General features: G+C 35.0%; 1 protein-coding gene across 2 annotated transcripts in view; it reads right to left on the reverse strand.

Annotated features, from left to right (window-relative positions):
- GABRA2 (gamma-aminobutyric acid type A receptor subunit alpha2) overlaps positions 1-19,404 on the reverse strand; it is a 160,544-nt gene that overhangs the window by 3,456 nt on the left and 137,684 nt on the right. The window contains exons 8-9 of one of the 2 annotated variants that reach the window (XM_023742989.1): positions 10,165-10,367; positions 3,593-3,772 (exon numbers count right to left, since the gene is read on the reverse strand). In XM_023742989.1, the coding sequence (XP_023598757.1) occupies positions 3,593-3,772; positions 10,165-10,367 (383 nt within the window). The remainder of the gene's footprint in view (positions 1-3,592; positions 3,773-10,164; positions 10,368-19,404) is intronic. The other variant, XM_004389029.2, reaches the window with a different exon arrangement.

Raw genomic sequence — 19,404 nt, forward strand, 5'->3', positions numbered from 1 at the left:
ACATAAAATGCTATCACTGTAGCAACAGAACACTACAAATAGATCCTTTCTACTAACTCTTATCAACACCCCTCTTGCTCCTCACTCAAATACCCTTCAGTTGTACCCATATGTGATGATGTCACTAGGGGGCTGCAGGAGGTACATACCACACTGGGTGACACCAAAATCATTATCTCTAATAATATCCCTGTAGTTAGTTATAACAACAAAAACATTTTCCGTTAAATCCAGCTTACATGGATCAATATACCTACAAAGCTAAAACTCTATGCTGATTTACCTTTCGAATCCTCTCACGCACTCTGGTCAGAGCTATCATTATTACTCAATTGCAGTGACACTTAGAATCACGTGGTTTCATCTGCACGTGCTAAAAGCACACACGGTTGTTTGCGTTGCTATGTTTTCATAGTTGCTGATTCTGTCAAATTTTTTGGTGATTTACCTACAATACTGTGATAATTAGCATCTATGAACCTGTATCAGTAAGTTTTTTGAGAATGAAATAGTAATTGAAGGAAAAGAATGAGTAATACATGGGATTTAAGATTTACGAGTTTAACGGTAGAAAAAACATTGCTAAGGATTCTGTATGGTCTCGTATGGGAGGAGGTCCGTGGTGGGGGGTGGTGACATCATGAATTACTGCACTGGGTGACACCAACCCTAGTGATGTCATTGCATATATGCACAAGTGATATTAAAAATATTTACCAAACTCTAAGGCAGAGGAACTAACCAATCAGAACAGATACTCTGACCATTCAGTATGGACACAGCTATAAGTAACCAAAAGGACTGTAACCAGCATGTATCAGCCAAATATCAGCCCTGCATATTTGTACGTCAGTGTTCATTCCATCCCAACACTGCAAACTCTGTACAAATCAGTGTGAAAAATCATTCTAGTATGTGTTTGTATATTTTGCCTTCAGTGTTCAAAGTTAGGACTTCAAGTTCTGATTATACGCATAAACTTTAGAGGAAGGCTCAGCATCTTAATAGGGTATTAGTTTGGGCTTCAAAATGCTCCCCAGGAACTTAAAGTTTTACCATTTTCCAAACCAGTAGCAAGCAAAGTGAAACAGACATGAACCCTAGCTTCAGTCAAGAACCCAGTGGTTGGTACCTGTAATTTCTTATCGATTCACTGAATGAAGGGCAGGGCATCCCTACGGTGCTACACCTTAATAATTCCTAGCCACTGCTCAGCATAGGCTTTTCTGGCTCTGAATCTTAGAGCTATTTCACAAATAACTTTACAAAGTTATTTTAAAGAAGAAAATAACTCCCCTTAGTACACTTCAAAATAATTACTTCAAATCTACACTAAAGCACACTGTTCCTATTTAAAATTAAAATCATATATATGAAAAAATATTGTTTGATTCATAACTGATTTACACTTCTAAGGATTTCTAAAAGAAAAGATAAAAAGATCAAGTCCACATAATCTATTCTATTACTGTTTTTTGTAAGATACAGATCTGTTAGTGCCACAGCAAAGAATATCTGTACTGTAGGCCATTAACAGCAGATGTTACCATGTCCCATCCACTACCAACTTCTACTAACAATAACCAACTTAAGAGAACTTGTATAACAAATACCTCTTTAAATATCACACAGACCTCAGATCAAGCCACATCATCGGCAAGCTGCATAGTTTGTTTAGTGCAATCCTTGGTTTACATTCAGACTCTTGAAGAGAAATAGTCCAATGAAACCTACTGCATTAACTGTTCAAAACACTACTTGCTGCTTCCCATTAGGATTTTTTAAAGTCCAGGTCCCTGAAAAGTTTTTATTTCTTTTGAGAACTAGGCAAATTCTGATAATTCATACTACCTAATTTCCTATACTCTAATTTTAATTCTGTATTTCTACTTTGAAGCATGTACACAGATCATTTAATATTGTTTGAAGAAGGAAGCCAGGTAAAGTTGAAAATATGCATAAGTCCAGGCTGGATTCCTGAAGTAAAGAGAATAATGTTAAAAGTTAATGAAAACAGATAAAAGGAGAATGGGGGAACTGAAAGCAACTTGGCACTGCTATTTTCCACTAATTTTAAGTGACTCTCATGGCTTTTGCTACCTTTACAAGGATGACTGCCACATATATCTCTTTCCAGATTTCAAAACCACTGTTTCACTAGAATTCTCCAGCTACATGTCCCACAGGTACTTAAAATTTAAAATACCCAGAAATGAATTCATCTTATTCTCACTCCCAGCTCAAATCTGTATAACCTCCCTGGCCTGTGAATGGAACCATAACAGAGCCAGGAACTGGTAAATAACTCCAACTGGTCCCCAAGTCTTGCAGGTTTTACCTCCTTACCATCACCAGGCTAACAATGACTCAGCTCAGAGTCACATCTATTCAGATGTCACTTTCCCCTGCCTGCATTAAGTACCCCTTTCATGTGCTTCCACAGCATCCTAGTGCTTGCCTTTACAATGGCACATTATATATACATATATATATATACATATACACATTTTTTTTGTACTTCTCTTTTCTATAAGGTCCTTAAAGGCACAGACTACGTACTGCAAAGCTCCTAGCATAGTGTCTGGCACACAGCAGACTCAAAAATTGTTTGTTTGATGAATAAATGAATGATATACTAGGATGACTACTATGATCCATCCATCCATCCATCCATCTTGTATAAAGAGAATATATTTAATAGAACACAATAAATTATTTGTTAGAGTAATAAAAACATAATTCAATATTTATTCTATAATTCTATTATTTAGTTTTCCTGAAAGTCCTCAATTTCACCATCTATGGATGTGGGAGACAGGGAATTAATAAAATTTAGCTAAAAACTCAATTAAAAAACAATGTCCTTGGAAGTTGTTATACTTGTGATTGAGAATGATGTAAGTGGAAAGGGGGTGTGGCTTAATATAACATCAATAAATGGTATATTTCTTACGTGCTATCTGGGTAAAAGAGAATAAACTATGTTGTTATAGAGCTGTTTGATGCTGTCACTGAAGAGGAATGAAAGGGAGTATAACCCACACCAATTTAATTTTCTATTTTCAAATGATATTATAGGATTCAGGCTACTTTGAGATTATTACTTTATTAGTGTCTCTGGATATATGTTAAAAATGTCAAGTCTGGAATATTCCTGATTAACAGAAATCAAAATCTCTTGTAACACGATGGCAAACCAACTTGTCTTTCTTAGAATAGTGGAGAAAGTAACATGCTAATAACTTGAGCAAAAGCTCTATGTAGAATATAATCACCTATTAGTGAAGTGACCTGGCATGTGAATTAAATAACAATCACATAGTTTCATAGTTGTAAAGAATCTCAGAGATTATCCCTTCCTATAAGGAAATGAGACTCTCATGTCAAATGCTAAATATAAAAGACTTTGGAGAAAAAAACCCAGGCCTCCTAAGTCTCAATCTGGGCTCTTTCTACCACACTATGTTGTCTTTTTACAGTCATTGTGGCTACTAGACAGCCTGCTACTTGTAAAACACCGATATGCTCCCTGGTCAGATAATGCTACTATGAACTGTCTGCTAACTATCCTAACTAGAAAAGTGATACTTACAGAAGATTGTTTGAAGGTTATACAGTCCATCCACTTCTCTAAGTACTCTAAAGTCTCTCCTTGGATTAAATTGGACCATGAGAAAGCTATATACTTGGGCCATATTATCTTAGCTCCTTGAAGAATTGCCTTCACTGAGTTGTATGTTAATGTAATGCCTTCAGCTTTTATTGAAGGGGACTATAAGAAACATCAATATGAAATTCATTACTGTGTTTATTGGGAAAACGTTAACATTACTTGCTAAAGTACCCAGTTTTCACTATATAAAACCCATGTGATATATATATATATATAAATATATATAAATATAGTCCCTCCCAAAGGAGAATTCATTGTAAAGACAAGATTTTCCATGAGGAAATTTATGCTTCCATTTTTTGATTAAAGAAAAACAAACAACTTTTTTTTTCATGTTTTACTCCGATTGCCAAGAATTTCTGAATCTGAAGCTCGATTACAAAATTACTAAAGTATGGGTTACAGTTATTATGCTGGCCCAAATGGGGAACATATTTATGGTCTGCTTTCCTTTATCTAGATTTCCTACTTCTATTTCCATTTTATTGTCATTTAAGTGCATGCATTCTTTTAGTAAAGTGCCTGAAATTCTTTTGGAACAAGGCAGGAGATTTAAAAAAGCAAATAAATGAATAAACAGACTTGATAATGTGGTTTTCTATGAATTGCATACAGTGAATCACAAAGCAATGGCACAATCCATGGCAGTCTGGATGTTTCGTTGCTAGATCTGCCTTTTAAGCAATTTATTATCTAGTGTTTTTTCAGAGAATGTTTTCCTTAGCCAGTCTAGAATCACTGATTCAGACTTACAAATGGAAGCAATATCAAGGAATTAAAGTTAATTATTTTTTATTTAATTCAAATAAACTATGTGCCAGATGCTGTGCTAGGTAATGGCAGATATAATGATGAATATGACAAGACTATTAACCTCTCACATCTTATAACCTAACATTAGAAAAAAAATTATTTTTTAAAAATTATATAAAGAGGTGATGTAAAATGAATTTGTGCAATGTGCTATGGAAATATAATAGGCTGGGCAATTAGATTAGTCTGAAAAGTTCCAAGATTAAGTAAATTCAGGTAGTTCTTAAGGGATAAGTAGGATTCGTCAGTTAAGAAAGGAAAGAGAGGACATTCTGGCAAGAGGGTCAGCATGTCTAATGTCATGGAGTCATGAAGAGGCTTGGGTATTTGAGGAAATTTTATGGCTTGAAGTGGCTAGAGGAAGAATACGAGCATAGACTTTGGATCTTTGTTCAATCCTAGGTCTACTACTTATTGGATGTGTAACCCTGGGCAAGTAAATTTACTTGACCAATCCTAACTTTCCTCATTTTTAAAATGAGGATATTCCCATGCACTTTTCAGGGTATCTGGAAGGAATAAATGAGATAGAGAGCTAAGCACAGTACCTTAACATATGTTAAGTGCATAATAAATAACAAAAATTATTTTCCCTTATTATTCATCATGTAAAGAGCCCTGATGGCACACTGATTAAGCACTCAGCTGCTAACTGAAAGGTCAGCATTTTGAACTCGACAGCTGCTCCAGGGGAGAAAGATATGGCAGTCTGCTTCTGTGAAGATTACAGCCTTGGGAACCCTATGAGTAGTTCTACTCTGTCCTATAGGGTTGCTACGAGTTGCAATCGACTCAACGGCAATGGGTTTGGTTTTATTCATCACGTAAATGAGAATATGAGAAAGATATATACTTGGACCATATTTGATTAGTTCCTTAATTGACTTTAATAATTCGTTAAAGAGCTGAAGAGTTAAATGATCAAATTTATGATTTAGAAAGATAAATCTGGTAGTAATACAGAGGATGGATTAGAGGAAGTCAAGTATAGAGTCAAGGAGTAGTAAAGAGACTATTAAAATGGTGAGGGCTTCGGTAAGGCATGTATGAAGAGAATAGATAAGATCTGACAACTGGTTAGATGTTGAGGGATACTTCCAAGTTGTTGGCATGTGAGATTAGGTTGAACAATTAACTGAGGTATGGGTTTCTGATGAATACGTACACGTGGGCAGGGGAAAGGTATAAAGTCAACTTTGGAGGTTTTATTTTTGTTTGTTGGTTTTTTGTGATTCTTTTATCTTTTTTTAAGTGTAGAGACTGAAATATTATATTTAAGTAGAAATGCCTAGAGAACGGGTTGGATATACGATCACTGAAGTTAAAAAAAAGGTGTGGGATGTAGGTGTAGGTAAGACCATGGAAATGAAGATAAAACTGTGGGTTGTAGATTTTGATTTGGTAATTACTTCATTAATTCATACAGTATTTGAGTATCTAATACGTGTAAGACACTGGAAAAGGCCAGGGATAAATGATTTACTAATATAAACATGGTTACTGTTAATCATAATAAGTGAACGAGTGGAGACATGAATATGCAATTACATTCCATGGTAAGAGCTATACTGCAAAAGGGCAGGGTGGTATACACACTTACAATGGGAATCTAATTTGTTGGGGTGGGGGAGCTCAGAAAATTCCTGAATAATTGATATTTGTGCTGAGGATGAGTAGGAATTATCTGGTTCTGGAGTGGAAATGGTGAGCAGCGTGCTTACTGTTGTAGGTATTCCTGCAAACGCTGTCAATAAAACCTGTAAAGTGAGACACACACAGTGAACAGTAGTAAAGCCAGGATAAAAGAAAGCCCAAATAACTGTCTTTGAGGGTAAACAAGAACAGATGCCAGGGAGGCTGGGTCCACTCTGAACTCCAGAAGAGAATCACAAAGCATAGAATGAATAGTGGAAGGGTGTCAGGGAAGAAAACTGGTATTCTGAGACCTACTTTAAAGAGACTAGAAGTGAAATGGCTTTCTGGAGCACAACAGTAGAAAAGCTCAACGAAGAATCATTGAGATAATAAAAAATTATTATCTGATCTGAAAATGTGGAGGTTTTTCGTATGCTTCAGTTACAGGAGTAAAAATGGAAAGCAAATCAGATTATGGTGGGTTGAGAATCGAATTGAAGGGGAGAAGATAGCATTGGAGGTAATGCTTTCAGGTAGCTCAAATGGCGAGAAACAGGATAGAATCTGAGGATGTGGCATAGGATCTGGAGTGAGTTTTGTATTTGCTTTTATTGTGAAGATTAAGCATCCTCGTAAGTGGAAAGAAAGGAGACAATCAAAAAGAAGATGACTTTGATGTTATAAAAAAATAAAATAACCAAATAAATAACTGATGGATCAAGGTTGAGAAAGAAGAGTTCCAGAGCTGGACTAGAAGAATTAGTCTTGGACCAGTGAAGGAATATAGGATATGGGGAAGGGTCCAGAAGTACTTGTGGGTTTCCATAAGAAAACACTTTTGTATAGAGAAGGGCATAAAAGTTTGAGTTGCAACATTTTATCCGGCACTACATTTTTAGAATGGTAAGGTTTGGTTGTCCCAACTTTAGAGCTATGGCAAGTTAGGCTAGAAGCAGTGTAATATCTTGCCCAAGATCACAGAGCTAGGTTGTAAATGGGGAAAAAAGGCAAAAATCCTTGTCTCCTTTCTATACATTGCTCAAAGTAGCTTGACTATGAATCCATCAAAAGCAGATTTATTTTCAAAAACTTAAGAGTACAATTTACATGTAAACTGTTATGTTAAATACATACTTTTTTTTTCCAAACATACAATGTTTATATGTATCTCTGGGTGATTATCTTTAGGACACGCAAATTAATACTTGCGAGCTTGCAAACGTACAAGAATTTTTCATATGCTCTTTGACTTGACATAATTTAACTGTGTTTACTAACTTCAAAAGCAGATGATTCCCATCATTTCCTAGATGGTTAGACGGAAAGGACACCAATATGACCTGTGGGTAAAAACTCCATATTTCAACAAAATAGAAAGAGGAAATGGAATGCAAGGCTGATTGCCTTAATGAACAACAACCTCCTATGCCAAAAGAACTGAATGTTTTGATCAAAGATTCTATAGAAGAATCCTGATCAAAAAAGAAGAAAATGTAGAACAGAATTTCAAACTCTCATGGAACTCACTTTCTGGAGCCACTGAGGCTAGATGAACCCCAAAAGCTATTGCCCTGAAATAATTTTTAAACCTTAAACCAAAAATATCCTCTGAAGTCTTTGAACCAAACAATAGTTTAGTAACTTGAGCACTGTGCTCTTTTAAAAAACTAACTATATGGGATCAAACTGACTACCTCAAAAGATTAGATAGGAAACTTAGGGAGCAGTGAGTTTATGTTAATGGGGGAGGAACAATTTGGAGAAGGAGAGAGAGAATGGTTGCACAACTTGAAGAATGTAATCAATGTCAACGAATTGTACATGTAGAAATTGTTAAATTGGTGTATGTTCTGTTGTGTATATTTTCAACAACAACAGAAAAATTATTTGAAAAAATATCAAAAAAGAACTAGAGTTAGATTGCACTGAAGTATCTTTTAGGCAGATAGGCTAGTTTGAGGGCACTCTACTTGATTTTGTTCTAATTCTTAGGACTTGGTTTTTTCCAAGGTAAGTTTAGGAAACATCTCCCAAAATTCATTTGAATCACAGAATTGGATTAAGGACCCATTGATAAAGTCACCACTGTAAAGTTCCAAAAGCTTTTTCATGAAGGTAAAGAAGCTCTCTTATAAGTATTACATTGCCAGATTTAATGTTAGAAACACATTTATTCTGCGTTCAACAAATATTTCTAAAGGGCCTACCACACACTGTACTAGGCACTCTAGCTACATAGATGTGTATGAGAACAAGCAATGTGCTTAAAGTAACGGTCTCTCTAACTTAACCATACGAACTGAAATAAAATAAATGATGTTACTTGTTTTCCTGAATATAAAGTTAGAGCATCAATGATTTTTGACAAAGATTTATCTTGGTTATATGTGATATGACATGTGGGTACATTTAAATCCAGTATTCATCAATATTAGGTTACTGCTTTTAGAAGGCACTATTAAAATGTTGCTTTCTCCATTTACAGGTATTTAAATTTTCCAAGTTCAAGGGTTAAGGATGCGTATTATATAGTATACTAAGTCACAATGTCAATTTGATTGGCATATTGGCATACCACAGCATCAAAAAAAATCTGTATTCTATTTGGGGTAATTTATATCATAAAAAATTGTAATTCATTTTATGTGATATAGTTTACAAAGGAGTAAGGAACATTTTATCTTTAAAAACATGTAAGAATGAAAGTGCAGGTGTGACCAATACAGCTAAAAGAAGTACTTACATAAAGAGCAATGAAAAAGCAATACACTATGTAGAAAATGAAAACATAAATCAACAATAAAATGTAATGGAAATGCTGAAATAGCCTAGAAAATTAATCAGAAAATTTTCTGCAGAGAAAGTTGATCATATTGCCTTAAATGTTTACTTGTTGATGCTGTTAGTAGGCAAAACACAGTTTATAATGTGAAAAAAACTTCTTTAGCTTACAAAATTAAGGAAAAAAGAACAAGTTTTTTAAACTATTACACTCACTGTTTGTATGCTTAATCTGCAATATGGTCGTAGAAATGAGGGGAAAAAAACCATATTCAAATAACTGAAAAAGAAATCAAATCAGCAAGTATGTTACTCTGAGTTTAATGGAAGAAGCACTGAGGAAGACATACTGGTGAAAGAAACCCTCTAAATAGAATGTTTTACTATTATTAAGAAAACATCTTATTGTGATATATCCAAAGCCTCCTTCTTAAGCAGATGAAGAATAATCTATAGATAAGGAAACATCTGTTGTATCAATGCACATAACACCCACTACCTTCAGTACTTGAAATCAAAAAATGGACACAAATAATCCCCAAAGAAGTTAATCTTTAAATGATATTTTCCTTAGAGACTACAAGAGCAACCTAAAATTTCTAGGCATTCCAGCACCTACTTACTTATTCCACATGACACAGCAATGATAAAAGTACTGCCTGGACTTTTACATCACAGCACTAAATATGGACAGAGGTGAGGAGCACTCAACCCACTGAGTATGGCCTATATATAATTCTACAACAGGTGAAGTTAGTGTCGATTTATTCCCCCAATCTCTTTATTATAATGCAATGCATTGTTTAAAAGCATGAAGTAATGGTCAGACAGACAGATCTGGGTTGAAGTATACTTACTAACCAGTTTTGTGAGCTTGGGCAAAGTACTAACTTTATTAAGCCTCAGTTTACTCCTTGGAAAAAATGGGAATTAAGACAATACCCTAGTTATAAGGTTGCTGTGAAGACTATATGAGGGAGCATATTAAAAAAAAAAAAAAAGACTTAGCATAGTGCCTGATACATAGTCAGAGCTCACTAGATGCTAGGGAGTGGTTTTAATAGAAGTATTACTACTACAAACACTCCTAAAGGATTTCAGGCAAGAACAAGAACACACTTTAAAAGAAATGTGTTTGATTCTAACTCATTTCAACATTTTTAAATGTCAATGTTATCAATGTCAACTTGTAGAAACATATCCGTTACAAGCTGATTGTGTTAGGGGATTCTCTTAATTATGAAAAGAACATTCTCACTTACCTTGTCATTTACTACACTCTTTCCATCCCAAGCCCATCCTCTTTTGGTGAAGTAATTAACAGTTGCAAATTCAATTAGGGCAGAGAATACAAATGCATAGCAAACAGCAATAAACCAGTCCATGGCAGTTGCATAAGCCACTTTGGGGAGAGAATTCCGAGCACTGATGCTTAGGGTTGTCATTGTTAGAACAGTTGTTACTCCTGCAGAAGAAAAGGCAGGAACCAAAAACATCAGCAGGTTCTAGCATGACAAGATTGGAAGTTTTTTTTTTTTTTTAAATATCTTTTCAGCACCACTTTCAACCACTTTAAAAAAAAAATCTATCTGGGAGAAAACACTACAAAGTAATTATCTTAAACGGTTATTATATTTCTTAATCACTCTAAAAACACTCTCAATTTTCATTTTTGTTCTATATGAATCACTTTCTCTTTTCTTAAATACTGTTGAGGTTACAAAGACTGGAGTAGGATGAGGAAAAGCAGGTACTTTAAATTGACCTATTGCCCATTATCATTAACTTAAAAAAAAAAAAAACCCTCTACAAAGCTGCATGTTAATTTGTCCGTCATTTATTTAAATTGCATGCTAAGCAATGGATTAGTCAACCACACCAGTGATAACTATGGAACTGTAATTAAGAAGTTCTTCCTTCAAAGTACAGCTACATAGGTATAACATTAATTCTGGAATACTAAGCATTGTGAGGACACAATTTCTTTCTTAATGAAGCTTGCAATCTATAGGAAATAAAACAAGCAGCTAAAAAAATAAAAACCTAAAAAAAAAAATCACTACTTAAAAACATTTTTTTATACCTTTGTTGATTTAAAAAACAACCTATTTTCTTTCACCATATCCCTTTTTTGCCAGTAGTCTGGAAAATCACAATTATTAAGTAAAAAAGAAGGCAGTAACTCAGGAGGCAGGTTGCAATATCAGCCCTCAAAATGTCTGCAATCACCTGTTTTATCAGAGATCAATATAAGTTTAATTATGTACATACGGGATCAGTTAATGTAAAAGAAAATTAAAGGCTAAAGAAATTTTCATTCATATTTTGAAGATGTTTGTATTTTGGAATAAAGCAGCTGCTTTTATTTATTTTTTTCCTCACCTACAATACAGTTTACTCTACTGGCCTAGAATCTATTCTGACTCATGGCGACCTTATGTGTTAGAGTAGAACTGTGCTCCATAGGGTTTCCGGGATGTAATCTTTACAAAAGCTGATTGCTAGGCCTTTCTTCCTGGGCACCACTCAGTGGGTTGGAACTGCCAAACTTCAGGTTAGAAGTCTAGAACAATCCATTTACACCACCCAGGGACCTCTTACAATACAGTTAGCAATTCAAAACCAGCAATCATTCTATTTAATCACGAGTGAATGCACCTGGGAATGTGACGGTAATAGTAGGAATAAAGGTAGAAAAATAAATTTAGTTTACCTGCTGCTGAGTCAATACTAAAAATGTTTACAGAAACACAGCAAGCTTGTGCCTGAATGCATCAAACTGTTCAGGGTTTAGAGTGGTAAAATGTTTTCTTTGGAGACTGATACAGAAGAACAAATAAACCGAATATAAGGCAGACACACGCACACACACACACATATACACACAATATAGAAAATGCAAATGACAAATCACTTGATATACAAAAATATATTCAACTTCACTAGCAGTCAAGGAAACGCAAACGAAGAAATAATGAGATGTCTTTTTAGACAATACTATCAACAAAATATTAGAAAAACTTTAAAGGATTGATAGTATCTGGTATTGAGGAAGATGTGAGGCAATGTACGCTCTCTTTCATAGAGATTATAAATTGATTCTATCTCTTTAGAAAGTTATTTGGCAGTATCTTCTAACATTTTTTAACAACTTCATAAAGGTATAATCAACATACAATAAACTGTCTATATATACAGTGTAAGTTTCACTACAATCAAGATAACGAATACATCTATCACCCCCATTATAATCCTCCCTGCACCCTCTTCCTCATCCTTAGCCAACCACTGACATGCTTTCTGACACTATAAATCAATATGCATTTTCTAGAATTTTACATACATGAAATTGTACAGTGTGTGTGCTTTTTTGTCTGGGATCACCATATTATTTTGAAATTTATCCATTAGGTAGTGTGTATCTATAGTTCATTGACTTTTATTGTGCAGTAATATTACATTGTTTGAGGTACCACAATTTGTTGATCGATTTATTGGTTGGTAGACATTTGGACTGCATGCATTTTGGGGCTATTACAAATAAAGCCTATGACGGGCATATGCTTTTTCTTGAGTACTTTTACTTCGTTGCAATTTTTTATTAAGATGAAATTTAAATATTATAAAACTCACCATTTTAAGGTATATAGTATATTCACAATGTTGTGCAGCCATCACCACTATTTAATTCAAGAATATTTTAATCATTCTAAAAAGAAACCCCATATCTATTAGTTGTCACTCACAATTCCACCCTTCCATCATCCCCTGGGAACCACTAAACTGTCTGCAGTCTCTATGGATTTGCCTATACTGGACATTTCTTATAAATAAAATCACACAATATGTGACCTTTATGGCTTATTTTACTTAGCATAATGTTTTCAAGGTTCATCCATGTTGTAGCATGTTTAAACAAAAACAAACAGTTGCTGTTGAGTTGATTCTGACTCCTGTGACCCCACGTGTGTCAGAGTAGAACCGTGCTCCACAGAGTTTTCAATGGTTGTAATCTCTCAAAAGCAGAATGCCAGGCCTTTCTTCTAATGTGCCTCTAGGGGGATTCAAACTGCCAATCTTTCAGTTAGTAGCTGAGTGCTTAACTATTGTGCTACCCTTATATGGCTGACAATAACTCATTGTATGGATATACCACATTTTGCTTATCAATTTGGACACTTGCGTTGCTTCCACCTTTTGGCTATTATAAATAATGCTGCTATGAACATAAATGTACAATTTTTTGTTTGGACATATGTTTTCAATTCTCTTGAGTATATACTAGGAGTGTAATTTCTGGATCACATGGTAACTCTATGTTTAATTTTTGAAGAAATGTCATGCTGTTTTCCATGGCAACTGCAGCATTTTACATTCCCACCAGCAATGTATGAGGGTTCCAATTTCCTCACATCCTTGTCAATACTTGCTATTGTCCATTTTTTATTTGTTTGTTTGTTTTATACCCATCCTAGTTGTGTGAAGTGGTCACTCATTGGGGTTTTGATTTGTATTTTCCTAATGCCTAACGTTCCACTGCTATTCATGGGGTTTTCACTGGCCAATTTTTGCTGAAAAGCAGTTGTAGCAGTACATCAGTACATCAACAGGGAACTGCCAGAAATTCAAGCCAGATTCAGAAGAGGACATGGAACCAGGGATATCATTGCTGATGTCAGCTGGATCCTGGCTGAAAGCAGAGAATACCAGAAAGATGTTTACCTGTGTTTCATTGACTATGCAAAGGCATTCAACTATGTGGATCATAACAAATTACAGATAATACTGTGAAGAATGGGAATTCCAGACTTAACTGTGCTCATGAGGAACCTGTACATAGATCAAGAGGCAGTTATTCAAACAGAACAAGGGGATACTATGTGGTTTAAAGTCAGGAAAGGTGTGCATCAGGGCTGTATCCTTTCATCGTATTTATTCAATCTGTAGGCTGAGCAAATAATCCGAGAAGCTGGATTATATGAAGAAGAACACGGCATCAGGACTGTAGGAAGACTCATTAACAACCTGTGATATCCAGATGACACAAGCTTGCTTGCTGAAAACAAAGAAGACTTAAAGCACTTTCTGATGAAGATCAAAGACTACAGCCTTCAGTATGGATTACACCTCAAAATAAAGAAATAAAAATCTTCACAAATGGACCAGTAAGCAACATCATGACAGAGAAAAGACTGAAGTTGTCAAGGATTTCATTTTACTTGGATCCACAATCAACACCCATGGAAGCAGCAGTCAAATCAAAGGAAGCATTGCATAGGGCAAATCCGCTGCAAAAGACCTCCTCAAAGTTTTGAAAAGCAAAGATGTCACTTAGAATTCTGACTAAGGTGCACCTGACCCAAGCCTAATTGCATCATATGCATGTGAAAGCTGGACAATGAATAAGGAAGACCAGAGAAGAATTGATGCCTTTAAATTGAGGTGTTGGTGAAGAATATTGAATATACCACAGACTGCCAAAAGAACGAACAAATCTGTCTTGGAAGGAGCACAGCGAGAATGCTCCTTAGAAGCAAGGATGGCGAGACTTCATCTCACATACTTTGGACATGTTATCAGGAGGGACTGGACCCTGGAGAGGGACATCATGCTTGGTAAAGTGGAGGGTCAGCGAAAAAGTGGAAGACCCTCAACGAGATGGACTGACACAGTGGCTGCCAACAATGGTCTTAAGCATAATAATGATCGTGAGGATGGCGCTTGACTGGGCAGTGTTTCGTTCTGTTGTACGTAGGGGGGACGCTATGGGTCGGAAGTGACTGGAAGGCACATAACAACAATGCCTAACTAATCATGTTGAGCCTGTTTTCATGTGGTTTTTGGCCACATGTTTATCTTTCTATAAATGTGTACTTAAAACCTTTTCAAACTTTTAATTATGTTATTTGGCTTTTTATTTTGAGCTGGAAGATCTTCATATAGTCTGGATAACAGACCCTTATCAGGTACATGATTTTGAAGTATTTTGTCTCATTGTATGAGGTAGTCTTTTGCATCCTTGATAGTGCCCTTTGATGAACAAAAGTTTTTAATTTTGATGTAGTCCAACTTATCTATTTTTATTTGTTTTTGCTTTTAGCATCATATCTAAAAACCATTTCCCTTATCCAAGGTCATGAAGATTTATTCCTATATTTTCTTCTAATACTTTCATAGTTTTAATTTTTACGTTCATATCTTTGATTCATTTGGGGTTAATTTTTTTTATATGGTGTGAGGTAGGGGTACAAATTAATTCCTTGCATGTGGATATCCAGTTTTCCCAGGACCACTTGCTAAAGAGTCTTCTTTTTCCCTATTGAATGGTCTATGCAATCTTGTTAACCAACTGGCCACAGATGTATGGGTTTATTACTGGACTCTCAATTCTATTTCATTTATCTATACGTCTATCCTTAAGGCCAGTATAAAACTGTTTTGATGACTGTAGTTTTGAAATTAGTACGTGTGAGTTCTCCAACTTTATTTTTCTTTTTCAAGATTGTTTTGGCTATTCTGAGTCCCATGCAATTCCCATATGCACTTTAAGATCAGCTTTCCATTTCTAGGGGAATAAAGGCCATTGGAGTTCTGATAGGGATTACACTGAATTTGTGATCACTTTGGGTACTACTGACATCTTAACAATATTAAGTCTCCCAATTCCAATTCAAGAATGCAGAATATCTTCCTATTTATTTAGGTCTTCTTTAATTTCTTTCATAAATGCTTTCTAGTTTTCAGTGTGCAAGTCTTTCCAAGTTTCTCTATTTGTCTTTTGACAGTTGATTTTGATGTGTCTTATTGTGTATCTCTTTGAGGCTATTCTATTTGTAGTTCATTTGTAGTTTACAGAGCTTCTTAGATGTGTTGATTAATGTCTTAAATTTGGGGACTCCTTGGCCATTGCTTCTTCAAATAATCTTTCTTTCCCTTTTTCTCTCTGTTCTCCTTCTGTGGCTACCATTATGCATATGTAGGTTTGCTTGATGGTGTCCCACAGGTCTTAGTTTCTGTTAATTTTTCTTCATGTTCCTCCGACTCAATAATTTTAATTGACCTAATTTCAAGTTCACAGATTCTTTTCTCTGACTGCTCAAATCTGCATTTGAGTTCCCCTAATTAATTTTCATTACAGTTATGGTACTTTTGAACTACAAAATTTCTGTTTGTTTCCTTTTTATAATTGCTGTCTTTTCATTGATATTCTATTTGATGAGACATCATTGCTATGCATTCCTTTAATTCTTCAGACATTATTTCCTTTAGCTCTTTTAGCATATTCAAAATAGCTGATTTAAAGTCTTTGGTTAGTAAGTGCAATGTGGGGGCATCCTCAGGGATGGTTTCTATTGAACGCTTTTCTTCCTGTGAATGGGCCATCATTTCTTGTGTCTTTGCATGCCTTAGAACTTCTATTGAAAACTGAAAAATTTGAATATTGTAATGTGACAAATGTGGAAATCAGATTCTTCTCCCAATCTAGGTTTGATGTTGCTGCTGCCTGATGTACTTGTTCTTGCTTTTTTTTTTTTTTTTAGTGATTTTTCTTAGCTAATATTGTGAAGTCTGTATTCTTTGTTTTTTGCAGTCACTGAAGTCTCTGTTTCATTAGCTTGGTGATCAGTTAATTATTGGACAGAGGTTTCCTTGAACATGTCGAACCAAAAAATTTCCCAGTCTTTACCAAATGCCTCTGTGTGCACGTGTAAGGCATGTCTTCAACACTCAGCCACACAGTGTACTAATCTGCCTTATCCTGCACCTCCTGCTTGTACAATGCCTCAAGATAAGCCAGATGTGAGAGCTTAGTTGCTGCAGTCTTTGGTTGAATTTCAAAGTTCTGAAAGAGTTAATATTGACACTGTTTTCCAAATTTTTCATTTCTTCTATGGAGTGGCAAAATTTTGTAATTCCTTACTCCAACATTTTTGATGGTGTCACCTCTCATAACATTTTGAATAGGTATACCCTGAGATCCAGCAATTCCACTTGTATATAAGCCAGGGTAGTATAAAATGCTAGCAATATTGTGGCTATATCTTCAGAAGATCTCACATCAGCTTTGAATCCTGGTTCTACTATTTGCTGCCTTGTGATTTTGAGCAAGTTACTAAACTGATTTCATCACTTTCTTGATTAAAAAAATAGAAATATAAACAGCATCGACTTCATGGGGATGTTGTGAGGGTTATGTATGATAATATATTTGAAACAGCACAAAGCCTGCACATTTTAAGTATTCATTAAATGTTAACTATTTTAGTTCTTTTTATTTTTTGTGGTTATTATTATTACTACTATTATCAGAAATCTATCTTACTGAAATGACAGCAAGAAAATAAATAAATATAAATGATGAGCACTGCTTGTAACAGCATTTGGCATAGTCATTGATTGGGAGATAGTTTAATAAATTTTAGAATATCTCTACTATGAAAACTATGAAAAAATTACAATGAATTATGCATGATTGCAAATATGTCTACAATACAGTCTGTTTTAAAAAGTTTCATAACTTAATTTTAATTAAAATATATATGCCTGGATATGTATATCAATATACTTACACAGCCTGTATGAACTCAGTAAAAAAATCAGAAAAGACACTTACCTGATAGTTATCACTTTAGGGGAGAAGGTTGTACACAGACTGAATAGATAAAATAGGAAGTGGGCTCTTAGCTGATTTTTTATTGTTTTACATATTTGGTATTTCAAAATAAAATAGCAGGGAAAGGGAAGAAAAAATCTGTAACGGTACAATAAACCAGTTGCCATCAAATCGATTCTGATTCATGGCAAGCCCATGTGTGTCAGAGTAGAACTGTGTTCCATAAGGTTTTCAATGGGTGCTTTTTTGGAAGCAGGTTGCCAGGCATTCCTTCCAAGGCACCAGTGGACTCTAACCTCCAACTTTTTGGTTAGCAGCCGAGTACGTAACCTTGTACACCACCCCAAGATGATAATGATACTTGTTACTTTTAAGAATTAACATTGAAGGAATTTTATTATTTTCTTTCATTTTTTACTTTCTGCAGTGAACTTGCATTGTGATTCTGATTTAAAAAATACATATATAAAATGTTTAATTTAGATAAGGGGGCTTGATGATTTTTATCATTTCCCACTTAAGTGGGAATCTGAAAGAATGACAAATCAATGCATTACTGCTGCTTAAAAAAAAAGCAAAACAAACAAAAAACCTATAGTAAAATAACAGCAAACCTAAATTTTATTCGAAGACTAAACTGCTGCTTTAAAATTAGCTTTGGGTTCATTCATTCAAACCAATAAAATGCCACAGTAATTTCAATATGAATCTACTTTTAGGCTATGTTCCCCTATACACAAGTAAGGAAGAGTATTTAATCTAAATTTTATTTTCCTTCATCAAATTTTAAAAACTTGCCAAAAATTGTTAACTTAGTCTGTAGATACCTTCCTTCTTCCCTCTCTCTGTCCCTCCCTCCCTCCATTCCTGTCTTTTTTTTTTTTTTTTCCTTTCTTTTTTTGCACTGGGAAGATAAGATTCTCATATGCCAGATTTTATCCCTGCTGGTTCAGTGCAGAGTAGTCTCACTGTACTCTAAGTAGAAAGAGTTGGATGTTAAATAAAGAAGTGATGTACTTACTTGGAAAGCTCACAAACCTTCCACATGCCTGTCTCCCAACAGTATGCTTGTTTCTACCCCACAGAAGCACACTCTACAAATGAGTGCTCCTCTCAATGTTTCTTTAAACACATTGCTTCCTTTATGCCCTCTGTGTGACCTCCACAACTCATTTCTTCTTTGGTAGGCTTAAGTTCCTTTCTCAGTAAAATAAAAAATAAAAATAAAAAGTGCTCTTAGCACTATCTATGTATGTGTGTTCATATATATATGTATACATAGATGTGTGTGTGCACATATGTGCGTGTATATGTGTGTATGAAATACATGTGACCTCTTCCCATACACAAACATCATCTAGCATATAGCTACCGCTTTTATATGGTGGCTTTATTTCATATAGTATTTATCTTAAGGTGTAGATCCTAAGAAACTTATGTAATTAATTGATATTTCAACTTAGAGTAGCTGAGTAAATGATGTTTAAGCACGGGAATGCTGGGAGTTGAGTGAAAGTGTACACTTGAAAGAAGAAAAGTCACATCAGGAGAGGTGGTTTCAGAGCAGAGGCTGATTGACACTGAGTCTCCAGGACCTGAACTCTAATCTTGTGACACTGGACAAAATTTTTAACCTCTCTGTACCTCCGTTCCCTCATTTGCAAAGTAGAGATTGAAAAACAACGCTTTCCAAGTGAGCTGTTTTACATAACAAATGAGTTACTGCATGTAAAGCATTTAAAACAGTGCCTCTATTATAAAAATGGAATTCACTTCCGGCAAGATGGCGCTCTAGGCAGAAACACCACGCCGTCCCTCCACAACAAAGATCCGAAAAACTAAGCCAAACAGAGAATCAACAATCCTGAAACCCTAGAACATCAAATGA

This window comes from Trichechus manatus, unplaced genomic scaffold (assembly GCF_000243295.1).
Source record: "Trichechus manatus latirostris isolate Lorelei unplaced genomic scaffold, TriManLat1.0 scaffold00231, whole genome shotgun sequence".
In the NCBI taxonomy this organism is placed as follows: domain Eukaryota; kingdom Metazoa; phylum Chordata; class Mammalia; order Sirenia; family Trichechidae; genus Trichechus; species Trichechus manatus.